Source organism: Brachypodium distachyon, chromosome 4 (genome assembly GCF_000005505.3).
Source record: "Brachypodium distachyon strain Bd21 chromosome 4, Brachypodium_distachyon_v3.0, whole genome shotgun sequence".
In the NCBI taxonomy this organism is placed as follows: Eukaryota; Viridiplantae; Streptophyta; class Magnoliopsida; order Poales; family Poaceae; genus Brachypodium; species Brachypodium distachyon.
Window position 1 is genome coordinate 45,153,295 of NC_016134.3, and position 21,144 is coordinate 45,174,438.

General features: G+C 41.6%; 4 protein-coding genes and 1 long non-coding RNA gene across 8 annotated transcripts; 3 read left to right on the plus strand and 2 right to left on the minus strand.

Annotated features, from left to right (window-relative positions):
- Positions 1-291: 291 nt before the first annotated feature.
- LOC106866592 (agamous-like MADS-box protein AGL8 homolog) lies at positions 292-3,503 on the minus strand. Its single transcript, NM_001317874.1, has 3 exons — positions 3,322-3,503; positions 2,463-2,498; positions 292-724 (listed from the first exon to the last, which is right to left on the minus strand). The coding sequence occupies exons 1-3, from the start codon at positions 3,501-3,503 to the stop codon at positions 292-294; spliced, it is 651 nt and encodes a 216-aa protein (NP_001304803.1).
- Positions 293-3,915, plus strand: LOC100840046. The gene is made up of 2 exons (XR_732723.3): positions 293-587; positions 3,524-3,915. It is a non-coding gene; the product is annotated as an uncharacterized LOC100840046 (long non-coding RNA).
- Positions 3,916-10,522: 6,607 nt separating this feature from the next.
- LOC100840660 lies at positions 10,523-12,708 on the plus strand. The gene is made up of 6 exons (XM_024455350.1): positions 10,523-10,749; positions 11,410-11,815; positions 11,900-11,994; positions 12,075-12,121; positions 12,219-12,282; positions 12,402-12,708. Exons 2-6 carry the CDS (start codon positions 11,421-11,423, stop codon positions 12,416-12,418), a joined length of 618 nt encoding a protein of 205 aa, XP_024311118.1. The 5' UTR covers positions 10,523-10,749; positions 11,410-11,420; the 3' UTR covers positions 12,419-12,708.
- On the minus strand, positions 12,689-17,467 carry LOC100845854 (histone deacetylase 14). 3 transcript variants are annotated; one of them, XM_003578774.4, is made up of 9 exons: positions 17,313-17,467; positions 16,303-16,553; positions 15,687-15,761; positions 15,092-15,193; positions 14,810-14,881; positions 14,156-14,212; positions 13,786-14,037; positions 13,489-13,670; positions 12,689-13,284 (listed from the first exon to the last, which is right to left on the minus strand). In XM_003578774.4, the coding sequence occupies exons 1-9, from the start codon at positions 17,353-17,355 to the stop codon at positions 12,984-12,986; spliced, it is 1,335 nt and encodes a 444-aa protein (XP_003578822.1). In that variant the 5' UTR covers positions 17,356-17,467; the 3' UTR covers positions 12,689-12,983. The 3 variants fall into 3 exon arrangements, with proteins under 3 accessions (XP_003578822.1, XP_024311116.1, XP_024311115.1); XM_024455348.1 differs by having other exon boundaries at positions 16,303-16,549; positions 17,313-17,444; XM_024455347.1 differs by having other exon boundaries at positions 16,303-16,567; positions 17,309-17,433.
- Positions 17,468-17,614: 147 nt separating this feature from the next.
- Positions 17,615-21,075, plus strand: LOC100846156 (cx9C motif-containing protein 4). 2 transcript variants are annotated; one of them, XR_732724.3, is made up of 4 exons: positions 17,615-17,825; positions 19,981-20,127; positions 20,540-20,599; positions 20,756-21,075. XR_732724.3 is itself a non-coding variant. In XM_003578775.3 (3 exons), exons 1-2 carry the CDS (start codon positions 17,740-17,742, stop codon positions 20,084-20,086), a joined length of 192 nt encoding a protein of 63 aa, XP_003578823.1. In that variant the 5' UTR covers positions 17,615-17,739; the 3' UTR covers positions 20,087-20,127; positions 20,540-21,068. The 2 variants fall into 2 exon arrangements, 1 of the variants encoding a protein (XP_003578823.1); XM_003578775.3 differs by having other exon boundaries at positions 20,540-21,068.
- Positions 21,076-21,144: the final 69 nt, after the last annotated feature.

Sequence of the window (21,144 nt, forward strand, 5' to 3'; positions counted from 1 at the left end):
GCGTTGACCGGTCAAGAGACTAGTGCATCAGGACCGTTGATTTCTAATCGGATGGATGAAACGGCGTGTAGTTCTACGCCCAGTACAGTTCGTCAGTTCCCTTCCCAATCCTGTTCCCCTTTGGACACGTCGTCTCTGACTCTCTGTTTCCCCGTGCTCTGCTCCAGCTCCAGCTCTCATGGCGGCACAAATCCGAACTCCGGTTCCACTTCCACCCCCGCGCCCTAGCTCACTCCCGAGGCTCAGAGCTCTAGAGCTTACGGCCCCGTCCGGCATCCGCTTGTGCCGGTTTCAGGTCGCCTCTGCGGCCTCCGGAGGCGGCGGCGACGGCGGGGGGCCACCGGCGGAGAATGGGGATGAGAAGCCGCGCGGGGTTCCCTCCTTGCCGGCGCTGTCGGAGATCCGTTGGGGGAGCTGCTCGCGCCGGGCCCCGATAACGCCGCGGCCGTGGCGCTGACGGGCGCGCTGGTCTGGGCCGGCGCGTCGCTGCTGCTGCAGCTGGTGCTCATCTCCGCCTCCATCTTCGCAGCCGCCGTCAAGTACTCCTTCGTCGCCGCGCTCCTGCTCTTCGTACTCATCACGCTCCTGTGAGTGTCGCGTGTCCCCCTTCTCCTCCTGCTCCTCCTCCTCCGTCCCCTCTGCTCTTGCCCTGTCATCTTGTTCCTTGTTCAATTTGCAGTGAACTATGTAGGGTAACAAGGACTGATTTTCAAATGTGAACACACTGGCGTTAGGTCATGTTTTACTAACCGACATGAAGCAAGAATTGGTGCGATACAAGGTCAGGGATAGGGTTGTAATTGTCTGTATGAAATTTCTAATGGACCAGTGAAACTAGTTCACATGCTACAATCATTCACATTCGTCACATTTGTATTATGGTTAAAACGTGATTTAGAGGGCTATCATATGAAGTCCCCATGTCCTCTATGCTGGCATACCATGTTATGGCATGCAAGAAACTTTTCCAGTTACTTGGATTGGAAAAATAATACATGATACACCTTCATTCAGAAGGACCACCAGAATACATTACAGATTAATTGATACGGGTTAAAAATATTCAGTACAGCTTGCACTCTGAGTGACAGAATATAGATAAACATTTTCTGGAGACACACCAAATGACGATGGCTTGGGTAGTTCTCAAACTAGATTGAGAAGAAACAGTTTCCATTGGTAAATGGATGTGTTGAATATGGAGATCCAAGAAAGACTGAGTGCATATTCATGAGTTCATTCTGTTCTTTCACCTGCACAATGGAAATAAAAAAGATGATGAACATACCATATCATCAGCATTTGTACACGTATTTACAGGAATAGTAGGGGCGGACCCTACTGAATATTCTGTACGTGCACAATAAAACTATTCAGAGTCGTGTAAATTTTAGCTGATAAGTATCAGAATATATATTTCCGTAGTATTTCTTATAACATTGATTAAATATACATAGTCCAGCCAAAAAAGTGCAATAGCTATAGGAACTATAAAACTGAATTTTAAAGGTTCTTTTCTATACTGGAAAAACAATAAGACATAATTCTAAGATTGTTTTACCAGTGTAGGACTGTGCTTTGCAGTAAGAACTTTATTCATACATTATGTGCTTCGGAGGAAAATATCATAGTATAACAGCTGTGTCACATCTCTAAACAGGGAGAAGTGCCAATATGATCCCTAAACTTCTGTCGTTGGGTGTTAAGTACAAACCAGAAACTCATTTTTTTTAGGGAGAGAGAATAACCCCTTTGGTTCTAATCTGATTATCCACTAGGCCATTTGTTAATCATTTTGATGAAATTCTAGTTGCACATTTGTTTTGAAATACACTTGGGCTGGTAGCCTAGTGGTTAGCATACTCATTAAGTGTGACAGCGCGTGCAGACATGAAGTGAGTAGGTCGTAGGTCGTCTGCATGTGTGTTAGCGTGAGTATGCTATGCGTAGGTACTCTGTGGCCGCCTTGTAATCTCGCCAAAAAGGGTTTAAAAATTCTATTCCAGATCTGACAGAGGTGGTAATATTGACTTCCTACAAATTGAGGGCTTGTTTCCTTGCTGCTACCTTGAGAGGCTAAGGGGAATTTGCAATCAAACCTTTATCTTAGAGGTTAAATTTTCTACTTGACCCTCCCAAATAGTGTCTGGTATGCAAGGTCAAGCAACTAAAAAAAATGCGAAGCAAATATTACGAAAGTTCATTAGCAATAAACACTCGGAGTTTTAATGATACATTTCAAGGTAACAGTATGTATCTCATAAGTTTTCAAAATTTTAAAATCTACCCTTCCGTAGTTGATATAAGTATTACGATCTTCTGTTTCACATGACACTTCTTTGCTGCTATAGACTTTGATTTGCTTTATTTATTTTTCTTGTGAAGAGACAAAATATACAATTAAATAAAGGACCTTTGTGGAATAAGGACAAGGATATGAGACATCGAGATTCGAGACTGACCTTATTTTCAAGAAGTTGTATCTCTTGTTGCATGATCTGCATCTGATTGGAGGTATTTCATATTAGTTAATTGCACACCGAATGAATAAGAAGAACAAAAAAGTGGAGAACAGATGTCCTACCTTTGTGGATCGCATATGACAAATCCATTGCTCAAGACCTTTTTCTAGCTTGTGCAATTTATCTAGCGTCATGTCCCCTGCTCCTCCTCCATACGTGGACCTGCTTTCCTTCACTTATCACTAGGCTACTGCAATTCATTCTTAATGCAAGATATGTAACCATCCATCTTAAAGTGGAAGATTACCTTAGACCGTGCTGTAGGTGACCTATCTCTTCCCTTACCAATAAAATCTCAGGTTCTGCTACCTGTTATATGGTGCAAAACTGCATCAGGTATCTTTGGTATCGCCATCAAGCTAAAAATCAGTTATTTAGTGTAAGAATAAAAATATGTTGTTTGTTTACTTAACAACCCATCTCTTTTTCCAACAAAAGTGTGTACTGGACTACTGGTGTGCTCCTCTCAGTTGCGTCAAAATGTGAGCCACCCTGAGCCCCGTCTGGTGGCTCACTTGGATAGTTAATATGTTAGTTCCCACTTCCCACATATGAGTTTTTACTAGATACACCCCTTTCAAGTTGTTACAAATATTACAATGTTTTCAAGCTTTACAAGGTAAATAGGCAGACCTGGCTTTGTAGCTCTGTTTTGCATTTGACTTCCTACCACATCACTCTGGTACCTCCCTATCAAGCTTTGCATGTTTCTTGCATTTTGTGAACAAAAGGAAAACATCTCAGAGTTGAAGTCATAGACTTAGAAAATCACTATGTAGAATGGATTTTGGAAACGCACCCATTAGTTGCCAGTTCATGGAGTTTTCCCTGAGAGGAGAATATGATAACACCAACTTCAGCATCGCAAAGCACTGAGAGTTCCCTGGCCTTCTTGAGAAGCCCCTCTCGACGCTTGCAGAAGGTTACCCGTCTGTGGGCAGGGTTCTCAATTCGTCGCATCCGCACCTTCCCTCTGACCATGGTTTCCACTCTGCCTGCAGATAACCTTCAGCTTGGACTAGCCTTGAAGTTAGAGTGGTGGCACTAAAAGTTTTTGACTTTGTGCTCCTCTCAGATCAAACTACTGATGCAATGAATTGGTCTGCCTTTTATATAGCAATCCAAGTATCCAACTTCAAAGGTTGAGTATGACCTCTGGCTAGTGTTGGTTTCATTGCTGCAGGCCACTTAAAAGCACTTTGCAGGTCATTTGTACATCTTTAGTCTTCTCTTGTAGATTCTCATAAATATTGTAAAGTATCATGCTTCTTGCTTATTTGCTCTGCAGTTAATTTAACTTATCTGGTCAGATTCTGATATAAGGACTTCTGCATTGTTTTGCCCACTAATAATGGGTCATCTTAAGCATATAAAGTTATATGTCAGCAGGTTTCATCGTTAATTTATTCTGCAGTTTCCAGTGTAGGATTGACTCTTGGTCCTGTTTGTGGGTTCCAACAAATTGATGTACTTCTGGACTAATAATCTAAGTCAAAGTCTGAGAGTATTTGTAGAAATCTAGGTTTCAAGTACATCTCCTGTGTATTATACCACTTTTGGGACCTGTGTGCTGTGTCTAGATCAGGCGTTGTAAAACGATTGTGAATGTTTGGATCTAGGAATCAGTTTTATGCTATGCCTCTTCTCACCACTGGTATTTATTTGTAAGATCTTTGATGTGTCCTTTGGCACTGCTGTATTATACTTGTTTTGGTTCTTGCATTTCTCGATCTTTTTTGCTCAATAATTTGATCCAATCGAGTCAAAATTTTGAAGTTCTTACTGAAAAGTATGTACAATTATTGTGATCAATCTGGCCATATTCTACCAGTGCCTTGACATTCTTGTAGAAGCAATTACTTGGCATAATTGAATGACATATACCAGGCGGCCATTGGATAATTTCTAACCAACAGAAATTGTTTCTTTTCTGGAAAATATGTTGTGTTCAGCTGGGGCTCCAAAAACAAGTTCCTCCACTGTTTCAGTTAATCATGTTTCATGGCAACAAAGCTCTGCATGCCACCATGCTGGGATCTTGAGTTGACCAACAGAACTCTGGTTTGATAAGGGGAATTACCTGTTTGATTTCCAGAACTTGCCACCTGGTGACAGGTATTGTAATGTGGAAAAGTAATAATAGGGAAATGTTTGTGGTGGCCTGCTAGGAAGGTGTTACCTACTCTGGTCGAAAGTATGCAGGCAACAGGTCTAGCATATAGAAGGAATACATATACTGAATAAGCTACTGCAGTTTTGGATTGGAAGTATTTTAAACCATAATAACTGTACTGTAGCTTTTTCAGAAAAAACTCTTAATATTTTTGGAGGCCAAGAATTTGTGTTAGTTTTAAGTGAAAAAACTTACAGATTCCCCGTTTATATGTTGCCATGAAATGTTTGATGTGGCTTGTGTGTGGAATAAAGTTCCAATGAATCAGATTCAGTTATTATTCCTTAAAGGATGAAAAAGCCAAAAAGGTATTGGGTTTTTTACTGAACTATTATAGGTGGCCCTCTTAATTATTACTGGAATATTTTGGAGCTCTGCTGGCTTGTTCTCCCTTTTTAAAGAGGCGTTGGTTTTACCTACCACTGAAGGAACGTAATTTATATTGAAAATTTCTTCTTCACCCAGCTGATTGAAGACCTTCTGTGGTGCTTAGAGAAACAACACACAATGATGAGATGCTTCATTTTTTACCCATGTGTTGTAATGTAATGGATGCAGTAAAATTAGGTTGTTGCATCTTCTTAGATTTAAGCCTGTAAAATTAAGGGCTAAATTCTTTGTCTAGCTTATTTGCTTGTTGTTGCTATATATCTGTTCATGTCAAATATACTATGGTATCATCAAAGACAGTACTTTTGACTTTTGAGCTCTCAGATTCTTTTGTGAGTACATGATGCTTATGAGTCAAAGCAATTAACCAACAATTTGAATGGAATCTGAATTTGTTATCATAAGCAATATAATGGGCATCTTTCAGTTATGATGGCATTTTTGCTCGAGCAATTAGCTAGCACTGCTTAAAGGAGGTAGGGTGCAATGCCAATATGCCATCTAATTCTTTGGAATTCTATAACGAAGGGAACATCATTTGTCAGCAACACGTGGCAGAGTCAAAGATTTTATTGATTGACGATTGCATGGAGAATCATAACATCTCATGCAACGTGTCCACAAGAATGTTTAATCTGAGAATATGTTCTGGTTTGTTGCAGATTGTTGTCAATGTTCTCGGTGCCAGCTGTGAGGCCGTGTTGACCTGATATTTGCCTTTGCATTTTGGGACACGTGTCCATATTTTGGTGCACCATGTTTTCTTCTCTCTAGATCATAATTAACATGTTGACTGTAGTTGGAATCATAATCATATCTTTTTTTCTGTGGAATCTCCTGCATGTGTTTGAACTTTGAACCTATAAACTGGGAAGACATAATTGAGGATTATTACTATTTGACAGCTATATATGGAGCTGGTTTTTAATTTGACAGTGGTTGGAAGTTGGAACTCCATCAGAATGTCTGGATTTTGCAGCCAAGAATGATATGATGTGTGAGATCGAGATAGGCAATCAGAGCGGGGTGAATGATTGCGCGGAAGCAAATTAAAACTTTTCCCGAAAGCTCAAACCCTAAATCACCTTTCTGTCCGTGATAGTAAAACAGCCGTAACTTTTGATTGGATGAACCAAAAAATACGTATGAGTATGCAAAAGAAAGGTATTGAAATTATCTAACACAGGCAACAAGAATCAGGTCAATTGGACTTACAAATCAAAAGATATGATCAAATCAGTAACAGCTGACAGAAAGTTACGAGAATTAATCTATAATCGATTTCGAGGAATAACAAGAAAGATGAATTAATCGCAATCTTCTCTTGATCTCATGATAAATCTGCAGCAAAGTATTATGAACTTGTGATGAACCTGTACCAAAGTGTTAGAAAGATCTAGCACGAAGAATCTACGAAGATCCGAAAAGAACAGAGATGACACCGCCAACGAATCTCTTTATTGCAACGATGTCGATCGATTACAAAAGATGCAACCATGCATCCAAGAACTCTTCAAGAATTGATCTAGATCCAAAGCTCTGAGTTCCCTCACGTCCTTACTAAAACCCTAGCTAGGATGCCCTCTATTTATAAGGGAAAATTCGCAACCCTAAACCGAGTCCGAATCCAACACGAACTTCTCTGTCCGGTCGGTATTTTGCCCGTGGGCCCACAGAAGACCTCGGATTGAGACGACTCCAAAATAAAAGTTATTCGTCTCGACGACGCGCACAACTTTTATGTGAACCACTTTTCCATCCGACTCCATATTGATGACTCTACTGTTTAATCTTTAAACAGCTCTCATCCAGCCACGGCTGGACCTACATATCTTCACATTGATGTCACTCCATGCCATCAACTCTTTTTGTGATGTCTTCAAAACTCGACCATCACGTATCAAATATCTCCAATACCGTACATCTCCGGCATAAACAACGTACGACAAACCGGTGCCCTCCCGGATCATCGTAGCCTTCACTTCCATTGTTCCTTCGCACGAACGTCCCGCATGACCTTGATCCTCGACCTCAGCTTCTCCCAAGCTTTGTCCCTCGATCCCGTCATCGACCACGTTCCTCTAGCTCCGACAACACCTGCAAGCGAACACACAAATAACCAGTACGAGCATAAGTCCACGACTTGACTCAGGGTAAGTTCCACACAACTCACGCCATGTTTTCACATAAGAAACTAATGGATCAGCACACCACTAGCAAAACACTAAGTCCAAACAAGATACATGTCATCACATAAATATCTATATTATCCAAATTATCCACATCAATGTTTCATTTAAAACACTTACCAATGTTACGCATCACCTATGATTTCACATGATGTGGTCTGATCTGGGTTCTACCAGGACCGGTGCACACCTACTTGGTACTACCAAGCTACGGTTACTCATATCCATGAGTGAGGTAAGTGTACAAGCAGCTTTACAGTACAGATGCATGGATCTCCCATCAGATGGGCTTCTCGTACAATATATGCCACTGATTTGTCTCCATCTCTCTGTTCTCAGCTGCATAAGCAGTAGTAGTACTACCATGCAGTGATGCAACTCCCTCTGCTGGCCCTCGTCAGCATCGTCGAATGCTCTGTGATATGCTCTGCAGCTAGCTGCTGTTGTTGCTGATGGTGCGTCCAGTGTACGCATATACCTTCCCGTTTTGGGCCGGGTACTCCAGCCATTATGGTCAAGGGGTGAAACGCGTATTCATCGGTTAGTCACTGACTATTAAACGCGTCGAAGGGGTACTGGTTTCTTGGTGATGGTTTTCATTTCCCTTCGTGAGAGACCTGTACTCTGCGTCCATTGCGATTATATAGCTTAGCTCACTTTAGGCGATTCTGTTTTCATGATGTGAGTAGCGAAAGGTAGTAGTACGTACTGTACGTACATGGTTCAGAAAAGTGCATCATTTGCTGTTTCAACCGATCGAAATCTGGACTCAATGGTCACAAGATTATGTACATGTCCAAACATTATCATGCACTGTGCCTTTTCTCCCTTGTGTCAGTCGATCTTAATTAGCTGGGTCGATCACATGGTTAATTTTGTGGCAGGAGGAGTGTGACATGCATCAAGTAGATAGAGATGATGTTTGGCGTGTAGGTACTAGATGGGCAAAGAGAAAAGCTTGAGCTTAGCACCAAGACGGGTTTGGCTGTGGGGTAGTGCCTCTCGGCGCAGGATGAGGTGCTGCGCAGGCTATTCTCGGCAACGCGATGTTGACACCCCCTGACCTGACCGTCCACTGCGCCATCATCGACCTCTGACCCCTCCTAGTTCTCTCTTCTCTCTCAACGATTCTTATTGGTGGGCGAGAGTAAATTAAAGCTACCATGCCATCCATATCGATCGGTCGTCCCTGGCACGCATCAAGTGACTGGCCGGATCCTTGAACAATTCATCAGCGCGCATCGCGGTTAACTTTGGGTGCCGCGTTTAGTTCCCCTTCCCAGTAAATGAGCTTACTAATAACCAGTTTATTTTTTTGAATTTAAACGTTCAGTGATCAGTTAGAATATATGAAGACACGGGTCACCGGTACCACTAGTTGAATTGGAAGTATCCTCCCTGTAAAATTTTGAATTTAAAATTCGCTTGAAAGATCTCGAGCGGTATTTTCCGGTAACCGCAAATCTTGCCACGCCATGGTAATTAATTTTATCTAGTATAGCCAAAACCTTGTATTCAGCATGCATGATACAAAATACGTACGTAAGAAAGTTAAATATGTGTAATATATGCTAGTAAATGAAACATTTATATATGCATGATGTAACTTTGTGGTACTCTCCCCTTCTTCGGCGGGTGCGAGTCAAAAGGCGGAGACAAGACTCCTGCTTTTATCTAGAGCCACATTGTCGCCGATGCGGTGGTGCCAACAGAGGCTATATGTGCTTGGAGCCGAAACTCAAAGGCGCCTTGCAGACGTGGTGGCACGCCGATGCAGCTAGGTGAGATGATGAGTTGGGTTTGGGGGTTTTGGTGGAGAACGGGGAGGTTTAAATAAAAGCGTTTGATCCGGTGGCATTGCTTTCGGACTTGACAGAGCGGAGCACAAACTCATCGTGATAACGTTGTTCAAAGTTTAGAAAGTTAGGCTCTCAACAAAAGTTATACATCCTATATTTTGGAACGGCGGGAGTAATTAAGTAGTAAATAACGCTGAATTAGAATCACATTCTTAGATTAACTCACTCTCGGACTGGACAAGACCAAGAATGAAAAATCAAAGATAATGATCGACCATGTTTTTTGACACGGATAGATGCTCTTCCCCATGGCAGCAGCGGCCCTGTCTACTCCAGTGTCTACCAACAAAGAGCAAGAACAACCATGCTCGATCCAGACTCCATAGTCAATGCATAGCACCAGAAAAGGGCTAAGGGGAGAGAAGAATAAGGCCCGGCCCGTACGTTACGTGTTGAGAGGGATTGCATTGACTAGAGTGTGCTGCATGCATGTGACTACCCCAGCCAGACCTAGCCATGGTGGTCACTCTCTTACAGTGATCCAACTTGCAAAGTTTTGTTCCATATTGTACGAACGTGCCGCGTCCCCTAGCTTCTTGCTGCATTGCATGTGAAATGCGCCAGCAGGCAATTGGAACTATGAACTATAGACGATGGATGCATGTAACATGTATTTATATATAGATGGGTTGAATAGGAGTTTGTACGTTGGTGATGATCCATTTTGTGTTAGAGGGAACAGTGCTTCGCAGAGGGCCTATGGTTTTCTGTGCATGCGTCTCTTTCGTGCAATTCCCGTTGCAAGATTTTGAAAATCCTCTTTAGCAAACTATTTCAGTAAACAGAGACTAGCGGCCCCAAGTTATGTCAAGAATCATGGGTTAATTTACATCTCTTCTCTTTGCTGGGAGCAAAGAAAATTGGCGAGTGATTTAATTCAGCACATGTGATAATGGATCATGGGACGACTAATACATGGGTAATGTATAATGGCCTAATTTAGTTACTAGCATGCATGTTAACCGGCCAATACTGGAATTAGCAACACATGCATGTATATAACTGCACTTTCCAGCATTGGGCAAACAATTGTTCAGCGAACATGACAGGCCGTGTTGAGTTGAAATCTGCAAGACAACTTTAATTACCTGTATATATACAGGTTTTCTGATTAATTATTTGTGCATAATTAATTTGTCCAGCCGTAGAATCGGTAGCTGCATCATGCATATATAAATGATCTGTCAATAACACATATGAAAAGAGGAAAAGGTGGCATGGTTAACAGAATATATAAAGATGTCGAAATAGCCAGAAATGGGTAAGCAAGGGAGGAAAGGCCAAGGCAACGGAGAAGACATTTCCGTGCAAGCCAGCAAGCGGTCTCTCTCATGAGCTCTGCAGGCGCTCCATCAGCTAGCTGTGACCCGGCTTCCTTCATCTCACACCTTTAATTCCCTGCCTTCCCTTGGCTCCCATTAACTAGCTCAGCCTCAGCTCGCTGCTGCTTTACCTCGCAGAGGAAAGGAGAGCCAAACTAGCAGTGGAGCTACCCTCCTGCTTTCCTATCTTACTCCAAGGGAAGGTAAGGGAGAAAGAGAGAGCTAGCTAGATCCATTGGAGAGATTAAGCTCAAACCTTATCTCGTGTGAGCTTCTTTCTGCCTAGCCGAAAAGGTAATACTTCTGCGTTATGATCTTGTGACTCTGCTGTTGTTTACATCGATCTTGCTGATTTGTATGTTCTCTCTTTGAGGAAATCGATGGATCGTTCCTCACCTGGCACTTGTTTTTTATCTTTCTGTGCTAGGCTTCTACCTAGCTCTACTCCAGCATATAGTTCTTGCAAAGAGAAACCATGGGGGTTTTCTAGTGTGATGCTTGTTTTTCTTTCAACTGGAACTTCCTCTTTGATCTTTCCAGGCTTATGTTTCTGGTTCTTGGATTCTTTCCCGGCCGGTGCTTATCTTGTTTTTCTTCCCTTTTCTTTTTGGAAGGTTTCGGTTTCTTTGCTTCCTCAGATTTCCATCTCTCTTCTTTTTTCTAGCAATAGCCGGATCTTTGATCTTGTACGGTACTTGGTACTAGCAGAACACGTATATCTGTACATCTTGGGAGTCCAATTCCAAGATGTACCGTAGATGATTAATTTTTTGCCCATAATTAATTTGTCCCGTAGAATCGGTAGCTGCATCATGCATGTATAAATGACTGTCAATAACGGGCTCGATCGTTGCTGGAATTTGTAGTTCTAGTTTAAGTTAGAAACTTAAGTGTTAAGTTAAATAAGAAATAGTAATGCTGATAAGATTCGTTTGTTTTTCTTCTCTTTGTCAGCATCACAAACAATGTCTCGGTTGGACGAGACCATATTTGCCAAGTTTGAGCGTTCTATGGTAAGGTTGCACTCTCCAGGCAGAACAACGGGCAATGGCTTCATTGTATATTCCATGAGCGGCACACATCTTGTTATGAGCTGTGAACACATCATGCAAGGGGTTGCCCTGGGCTCCTCCATGCCGGCGTACTTCTCCGACAAAAGTAATGAAACTGCCATGCTACTCCATGTTGACAAGGTTAGGGATCTTTCCTTGCTGAAGATTGCAGATTCGCAGCATGTCTGCACTCCTGTGGAGTTCTTTGCTGGACCCACTGTGCCGGAGATGGATGTTGTTATGCTTTCCTTTTTCAGAATGGTTGGTTCACACGTTGTGCGCCCAGGGACGTTCCAAGGCAAAATAGTGTAAGGAACTAACCGACGACTATATATAGTTACTATTTACTAGCACTCTATATGACTTACTCTGTGTCTCCTTCTCCTTTGCAGAGGACCACCGGATACTCGCAAAGGACCACCGATTGCTCAAACACCTGAACACGAATGTGTTCGCTCAAACTACGTAGCTAGTCCTGGCGCATCAGGTTCACCCGTTTTCTCAAAATCTTGTTTGTGGTTGGGGTGCATGTTAGCCATGCAGACGGACTCACGTATGGTGTTCCAGTCCCCACAATCATAGCTGCTCTACGAGGGTGGCTTCAATGTAACAATGTAAGAGATACAAATCTTATAATAAGTACAAGGTTTACATATATAACTCGTGTTCCAGATTATGGACTGACATTTGCATTTCTTTTTCTACTGCTAGGAAAATGCTTCGATACAGTTCATGCTAGCGAGACTTGCATCCCCCCAAGCACAAACACATGAAGGTCTAATTTATTTCAGTTTTGGGGTAGACAATGCCCTTTATTTTTCACCCTACTACCTTCGAAAGACTCGGTTCTTGGGGAGCCCGGATACAAATGCTCACAGATTTAAATTCTAACAGGTCCTGCCTGCTCGTGATGTGGTTTCGTACTCCGGGAGCTGGCCACGACCACGATCGACAGTTGTTGTGGGGAAATGATATGTGTCTCGTTGCAGGTTGGCTGTCATGTGTTTGTGTCATTGTGTCTGTTATGTGTGGCACCAACCGTTTGTATGGCTAAGCTAGTGGGTTGGATCAGTATCTAGATGTCAAGCCGTCTCAGTAACTTTGTAGAGCGACTTCCTGGAAGCGTAGTGGTGACTCAGTTGTGTTGTGTACCACTCGCTCTTCTAAATTCAGGCAAAAAATCGAGCCAAATTTCAGTCAATATATTTTACAAGGTTGTGTGAATCACACAATTCTATGTATGATCCAAGGTAAATAGAATACACAGTTCTATGTGCGTGTGATCAATAAAGAATTACACGCACTCGAACAGGAATTAACCAAGTCTAAATGAGCAGCGAGCAGATCTTCAAAATACATACAGTTTATACACACACATACACACACGCTACACCTGCAAACGCAGCACACAATCTGACTCTGCAGCGCGCACACTGCAAAGCAGCAGTGTGCCTGAGCTCATCTCCGGTGTGTAATCTACAGCGAGTGGAGATGCCTGACCTTCTCGATCGCCTCCTTCACCCTCCGCGTTGGCTCCTCGTAGAGCATCGCCGGGTTGTCGAACTGCGCGGCGAGGCTGGGCTCGTCGAGGAACGCGCGGAAGGTGTCTGCGACGGAGCTGGAGAGAGACTGCAGGTTGTAGCCGCCTTCCAGGAAGAAGACGCAGCGGCCACCGCAGAGATCCCCGGCCAGCTGCTTGATGCTCGACGCCAGCGTGTAGTACGTGCCCGTCGTGAACTGCAGCCCCGCTAGCGGGTCCAGCGCATGCGCGTCGTAGCTGACAAGTGGACGAATGAAATTTTGTGTATTTTTAGAGTATCAATGTAGATAATACTATGAATCTTCATTGTTTACATGATCAAGATTGAGAAGCGAGATACAGAGTACTACATATTTGCAGAACTCTGAAGAATGTAAGCTTTTCCTCTTTTTTTTGGCATGTTTCTGTTCTCAAGAATAATGTAGTTTTGAGGAGACTCACCCAGCTGAAACCAGGATGATGTCAGGCTTGAATCGCTGTGCTGATGGAGCAATCACCTCATCAAATGCACACCTCATTGAGTAATCACCTGAGCCACCAGGCAGTGGCAGGTTGAGCGTTGTTCCTTCGCTGCTGCCTTGACCAATTAGGTTCATCTTACCGGTGCCAGGATAGCTTCCTAGCTACACATACAAAAACCCAGAGAAAAATGACTTTCATGGTAATGGTATAGTGAGTCCAGATAATTGAAACGGTAAAATAAGTCCAACACCAGTCTAAGGTGATAGTCTGACAGACCTGATGGGTTGAGAGGAAGAAGATGTCTGGGTCATCATAAAAGGCATCACATGTTCCATTGCCATGGTGAACATCGAAATCTATTATCATGACCCGCTTTAATCCATGTTGATGCTGGGCGTACCGAGCTGCCACTGCAATGTTCCCAAAGACGCAAAAGCCCATGGGACCTTCAGGAACCGCATGGTGTCCTGGTGGCCTTACTAGCGCAAATCCAAGGGGTGGGCTTGGGCCCAGCTTTGATGCTGCAACCTAGGAAAACATACAACATTTCTTGGGAAACGAGCACTGCAAAGGAAAATTTACTAAATCATGAAATAACAAACACTCCAAAACCACCAAGAAAATCAACTGGGAGAAAATTAATTACCACTGAATCAACCAATGTAATTCCAGCACCAGCTGCAAGAAGTGATTCTTGGAAGGTCTAGGTAAACAAAATATAATTAGAAAAAAAGAAGCAACATCTAAAGTTTGAATAGTCGTAGACACAACAACTATGGAAGAAAACCAGGGACCAGGGAACCATCTTTCAATACTAACAAGTCATTCTCTTAATCAGATTGTATCAACAAATCATCTTGAACTTCTTTTATCACAAGACTTAAATAAGATCTGTTAAATTTTGTTTAAAATAAATGGGGCAGAACACCCAGCTCCGTTGTATAAATGGAACTCTGTGCACTTTAAATTGTATTGACGTATATGTCCTAATGTTAGTGTCAACTTGGAATAAGGTGTCAATATATTTCTGAGTTGCTACTTGTCATAATTACGGATGACAGGTTCTATAGTTTTTATTATAAAAAAAAGCCTCTGAAAACATTCAACGCATAAATCAACTAATAAGCAGGCCACAGATCTTATTTAATTCATCAGAGAGTTGAGAAAGTCAGAAACACATTTCCCCCTCATTTTCTAAAGGCAAGACCAAAATTTCCCTTGATATGACACAAAATGAAAACTGTGCATAAATTAGCCAACCCATATCATCAGTATAAGAGCACAGCATAGAGAGCATTACAGTCTGTGTAGCATATGTTGGTCCAGTTCCTTCAATGAATATCAAACCTTCATCTGAAGCCCTACTCATAGCCTGCAACAGTGACCATGCTGAATAAAACATTCAGCCACACATCATGTAAGTAGCATGTGTATTTTGTAGTTGACATTATATACTTAAACTAAAAAACCCTCGATCATTTTAGTTAGGAAAAGGCAATGCAGATCAGAAGCAGTTGCTCTGTATTCTTTCTTTTTCTCTTGAAAAGGTAGGACTACAAAAGAAGAGCTTGATGAAAATTACCTTTTCGAGTCCAGTAATGTATTTTCTTGAATGAACTCGTGCAACATCATCAAGTGAAGCAGGGTGGAAATTTTGAATTTCAAGAACCTGTGATCCACGATGCTGAATCAACGAAAAGGAGCTCATGTTAGAACCTTGATTTTTGAATCAGATCAGATAGAGCTTCTATGAGGATATGGGCAAGAACTGTATGAACTTTTTCGAAGATTAACTAGAAAAAACATAAATTATATCTTGTTTTACCTCCTATATACTCTAGTTCTAGCATATAAGAACAAACTTTTAACTGAAGTGTATTGAGAAGAATTTAGGAAGGTGATGGACAATGATAGGGTTAAATTTCATTTATTTTTTTACTATACTAGATAAGAGTACGTTGGTAAAGCACTTACCTAAGTTATGGAAAATTTATAATTTATCAGTTATTTTAATAATACTAAAAAAAATATAGAGTGAGATACAGAAGTGTAAAAGAAAATGTATTCCGGTTAGATGACTTAGATCCTAGCTTCAAACTAAACCGAATCAAAATAGATATGATCTGTAAATACAAGATTACAAAAAGTACGAGCTCAAAATCGTGTTGCTTATATACCTTGGGCGTAAGCTCCAATTTTTCGAGAGCATCGACTATTGCCGGCACTCTTTTGTTAGATTCTGGATGCGATTCCTGGGTACATATAAACAGGATATATTAGGATATAAACCAGACGAGCCAACTTAACAGTTAACACATAATGACTTTGCTATGGCAATGATAATAGGATGTCTGAAAGCAAGGAATGTAATATGATACACAGTAACTATGTTCTTTAACAGACTAAGATTCACAACAAATAGTTGGGTTAGGAGCCTAATCGACAAACAGTATACTATATGATATCTATTTTCCTTTTAATATATAACCTTTCCCTTTAGTTTGACCAAATTTACTTTTTTTAATTCTGAAGCATTCCAATATTTGATGGCTTGATGAAAGAAAGTTCATCTAAGAGCTAATTCAAACACTGCATGTTCTTCAGCAATCTCCGATCCAGTCAAGAGTCAAGTGAGTTGTAAGACGAACTTCCCATCAGTACTAAGCTATCAGTTATAAACATGTAAGCGAAGTTTCACTGTTTGAGTAACTGAAACAAAAAGCTCATCATACTTGCGAACTGAATGTCAAAAACTGCTCTGAAATAGAGCATTGGAATTGTGAAATTGCTTACCTTGTTGTGACCCATGGCAGGAGATGCACAATAGAGAATACGAGCATTGCAAAGCAAACTATCTGGCAAAGCAAAATCCTTTTGAGCACCATTTATGTCTGAAACAGAAGGTCCATTGCCACTTGCCGCGCACTGTGCAATCCAGCCTCCATTTTGGTTATGTTTTCTCTCAGTGGTTTGTAAGCCGCTCCAGGTTAAGGGATGATGACTTCCAAAGACACAGTAGTGTCTGAGAAAAGGCAACATTCTACCTGAAAAGGTGAAGCTCCTTAATACAGTACACAGATTGTCACTGCAACATTTGTTAACTGAAGACAAATTATATAGAGAAATAACCAAAGCATGAAGAAAATAGATTTTATCCAACTAGAACATAAATTATTAAATCCTGATGCAAGACATATTTTTGCCAGAAATTATAATTTATCAAAGTGTGGATTGCAGAAGTCAAATAGTATATAAGATATACTCTTGTCTAAATGCCGTTCATTCAAACATCAGTTAATAGGTAATCATTTAGCGAAAAATCAATGCAGAGAAACAAAAGGACCAGCATTACCATGGCAGCCAACAACATATCATAAAACCAATTGTGAAACAACCCATTGTTCAGTCTTTTTCTGCTATTCTCCCAAAAACCCAATCAAACATCATAGCCTACCTCCTCACGAAAATAAAATAAATAAAACCACACCCACTATAATCTAGTACTCCATTAGTACATGAACAAACCATAAGCCAGCGAAATGCCAACTCATAATTTATATGTACGTGCAACATCTTATAATCGAGACAATACCACAAAGACGCACACATCCAAGTTAGTAAGTCATATGATGGCTTACTAATTCGGTTCAGCTTGATTGCTCAAACCAGGACGAAAAAAAACCAGACTTAAAGTTCACATGATCATTTCCACAAGCAGGTGGTAGGCATCACGATGATCACATGGCAGCACGAAGAAACATGGATCGGCGAGCGATGAACAAACCGGGTGTATTTACACCTACCTCCAAGAGTCTGATGGGATGGTATCCAAAGCCGCTCCATCATCTGCCACAGAGTTCTCGAGACCTCTCCCTCGCCCTCTCCTCTTATCCTCCCCTGAACAAGAGAAGCCGTAATACCACAAGTTTTCCCCTCGCTGTCTCTGTTTCCGATTCCATTGTCTCGGCTGCGCAAAACCAAGCGCGGGATGGGCCAGGCAGAGCCCAAGCGTAGTTGGGCCCGAAAGAGACTAAGCCCACTGGATTTTAAGTGGGCCGAACAGACCAGCCCATTTGGTACAGAATCAGTCTTGTTCTAGAAAGCGGAAACCGCCATTGCTGGCGTCTTGCCATTGTTCCCCACGGTGCGTGTCAAAATTCAACACCGCCGTCTCGAAGAACCTCTTTGATTCCGAGCAGCGGCGGGAAGGGGAAGAGGAGGAGGAGCGAGATGGGGCAGCCGAGCAAGGAGCCGTGCAAGAAGGAGGCGTGCGACATCCAGGCCTGCCTCTCCAAGAACCTCTTCGATTCCAAGAAGTATGGCCCCATCCTTCGGTTCCGAGCTCTTTTCTTCTCTTCGTTCTTGTAATTGCTTCCAACTTGGGAACTTGGGGGGTAGGGTATTCGACCCGATGCTTCGTCATGGCGTAGGGTTAGGGAAGCATTGGAGCTGGACCTAGGTATTGGGATGTAGGAGCCATGGACGCCGTGGACTTGATGGCTTCGTACCGTATCAGATGAGGAATTGGTGTTGGCGTATTCGTCACCATAAGCTATGCGTGGTTCTAGTTTCGAAGCTAAAGTTTCATGGATGGTCATGTCAGCAGCATGTTATGTTAATTCTCTCCAACAAATGTTTGCCGCAGGGAGCTGGTTGGGTAGGTCTGTTTAGTTGGGTGTTGCTGTGGCTGTGGCATGTTTAGTTGAGAGGTTATTATGTATCAGCATACGTCGATTTCAATGAAGCAGTATTTCTGTTTTCCTTTTATGTGCCTGTTCTGATTGCATCACCTATTTATATTTGTTTTATCATAAGAGAAAATTTGGGTGGATGACAAGAAAGAATTCAACAAGTCAAATTTTGCTGTTGTGCCACTGCCAAAAATCAGCAAAGCAAAAAATGGGGACAGAATTAAGTGAGCAGCCTCACCCTCTCTCCTCTGTCCTCCTAAATCTCAAATATGTGCAATAGGTGGAGTGCCGCTAAATCCAACAGGGATAATGAGTTTAATGTCACTGTCCAGACCTCTAGAGAAACAAAGGAAGTGATGAGAGGAAAGTTAGTTGTGGATGGTCAAGCATTCGCACCCATCAAGATGTTAGAACCCTGGTCCAAACATGCTGCTGACTCTCAATCAACTTCTACAGCCAAGCAGCTCAGGAGTTGCAAGGCTGTCATAAAATAGGTCACTTCAGAAGAAAATATGTCTTCTTGTGTGTTTCAAGACTTTTATCTTCTCCTAATGACATGTAGATTGCAAAGATTATCCTGGCAACCGTTAGTCGAATCCTGTAAGCACATCTAGGTTTTACAAGTAACTGTGTAATCCAATGTCACACCGGTAATAGACAGTGGTCATGCTGAGTGCAGGAGGAGCGGAGTTAGCTCCTCCTTCAGTTATCAAGAAAACAACCACCAAGGATGTGCTCATGAAGCCAGCCTTAGAAGTGACCTGGCTATTGGCTATGCTAGCAAGGGAGCCCAAGAAGAGAAGTTGATGGTTCACAATGAAGACCATCGTGCCTTCTGTCCATAGAGGCATGCAACAACTTACTCACTTTATTTGACAGACTTGGATTATTAACCAAATTCTAACATAGCTTTCGTAACCATTAAAGAAAGTTTCCCGAGTTGCTGCTATAAAATATCTAATCCCTCCGTCCCAAAATAAGTGGTGTGGATTTGTATAAGAATCTATATAAATCCACGTCACTTATTTTGGGACGGAGGGAGTACCAATTTCTCCTTTACTAACTCATCTGTACTATACTTGTAAAAAAAAAACTCATCTGTACTACTATATGCTTGAGATTTATTCGAGGGCACTTTGTTCCATTTTTAAATAAACTGTTCACTCATTGATAAAAATGGGGACAATGTTGCTTCCGCTCGATTTACCGATGTTTAGCATACCAACAAATTTTGGTTTAATCCTGATAGCTGATAAGCCGATTTTGGTTTGCCGAGTTGGTCATTGGCATCAAATCAAACTTAGATAACAATGCATTGTCTTTTTTTGACAAAACGGACACAGCGATCCATTTATTGCCATAGAGGGTCACGCGAAGCGGCCCAGAAGGAAAATACAAGAGAAACACTAGCAAGGGGCAGAAGTTTAGAAACAATAAACAAAGGAAAAACAATGCATTGTCAAACTCTGGTTTAGCATATTGCAGGCATGCCCCAAATGGCAACTGTCAGTATCACTATCTTTGTTGCAAAAAATGTTAACTTTATTTTGACAAACTCTGCCAACATCTTATAGCCATAGGCATTGGTAATGGTTGGAACCAAACCAACCAGTAGAGGTCTGCAGTTTTTGAACCATGCTCCCATCGTATTCTCTTGTCTTAGCAGCTCAAGCTCAAATTGTCGCACTGGGCAGTAGTGTGCCGGATGTGGACATGACCAAATCGATGGAAAAAAAATATTACCGAATATGACTGACATTAATGCTTGCTGTTTTTCCAGGTGTTTGAGAGTTATTCAGTCACTAAAGTATTGTTGTGAGCAATGCGAGTACAAATCAACACATTGTGGTTCTTTGACCGATTTACTGAAGAACATTTCAAAGTGATGTAACAAGACCACCATGTTTTCTGTAGCCATTTAATAAAGGTAAGATTTATTTGTATGGTTAAATTTAATTGAAGTTCTGCAGTTTCCTTATTCCATTTATGTTTCTACATTATCACTTGGAAGTCAAAATATATATACTCCCTCCGTCCAACAAAGGATGTCTCAACTTTGACCAAATTTGAATGCATCTATGCACCAAGTCATGTCTAGATACATCCAAATTTTGACAAACTTGAGACATCCTTTGTTGGACGGAGGGAGTATTTAAGTTTGATTTTGGTGGTTAAGGTTTTCTATTTGAATAAATTTATTCTTATAAAAGTCGTGTTTCGAGGTTGTAAAGTACTCTGGTTAGCTAGTAGATGGTACTGCACTCTGGTTTAGTTTTCTGTTTCATTTGAAGGTTGACTAGAAATACAGTCTTATTGACAGATGATGTTTTCCTCTACAGGTCATTGTAGGTTTGCTTAGGAGTTAAGCTGGATATCAGTTTCTCTTATCATCCATCATGGTACAGTATAATCTGGATACATCGGTGTACTTCGCATAGTGGATCCTGTTGACCTAAGCCTACCATATTGAGTTTCAGTTTCGGTGCTGTTATGATAGGAAGCCACATGCTCATCTGTTTGATTGGCTGAGTTATTATTATTATTCCTACTTGCAGTATGACTCTTGGGAAAATATAATGCGGCGATCCTCAACCTGCAGAATGATGCTCTGGTTGCTAAGTCGTTCTTTCTGAGTTTGTCAACAGATGGGCATTTTCTGAGTTTGTCAGATGGGCATTTTTTTTTAATGGATACTGGATCCTGTATATGCTTATGTGCACATGTAATCCAGTGCCCCCTTCAGAAAAACAAGCGAACCCCTGACTTTCCTGTATATCTGTCCACATACTGGAAATGTTTTGAGTGTCATTTGCAATGGTCACCCTGCATGTTCCATGTTAAGAAAAACAAAGTTTGGATGAAACACAATGATTTATCTTGGCAGAAATAAGACAAAAATGGTACAGTACTACTGTAGTAGTTAGCTCCCCCTTTCTACAATGTA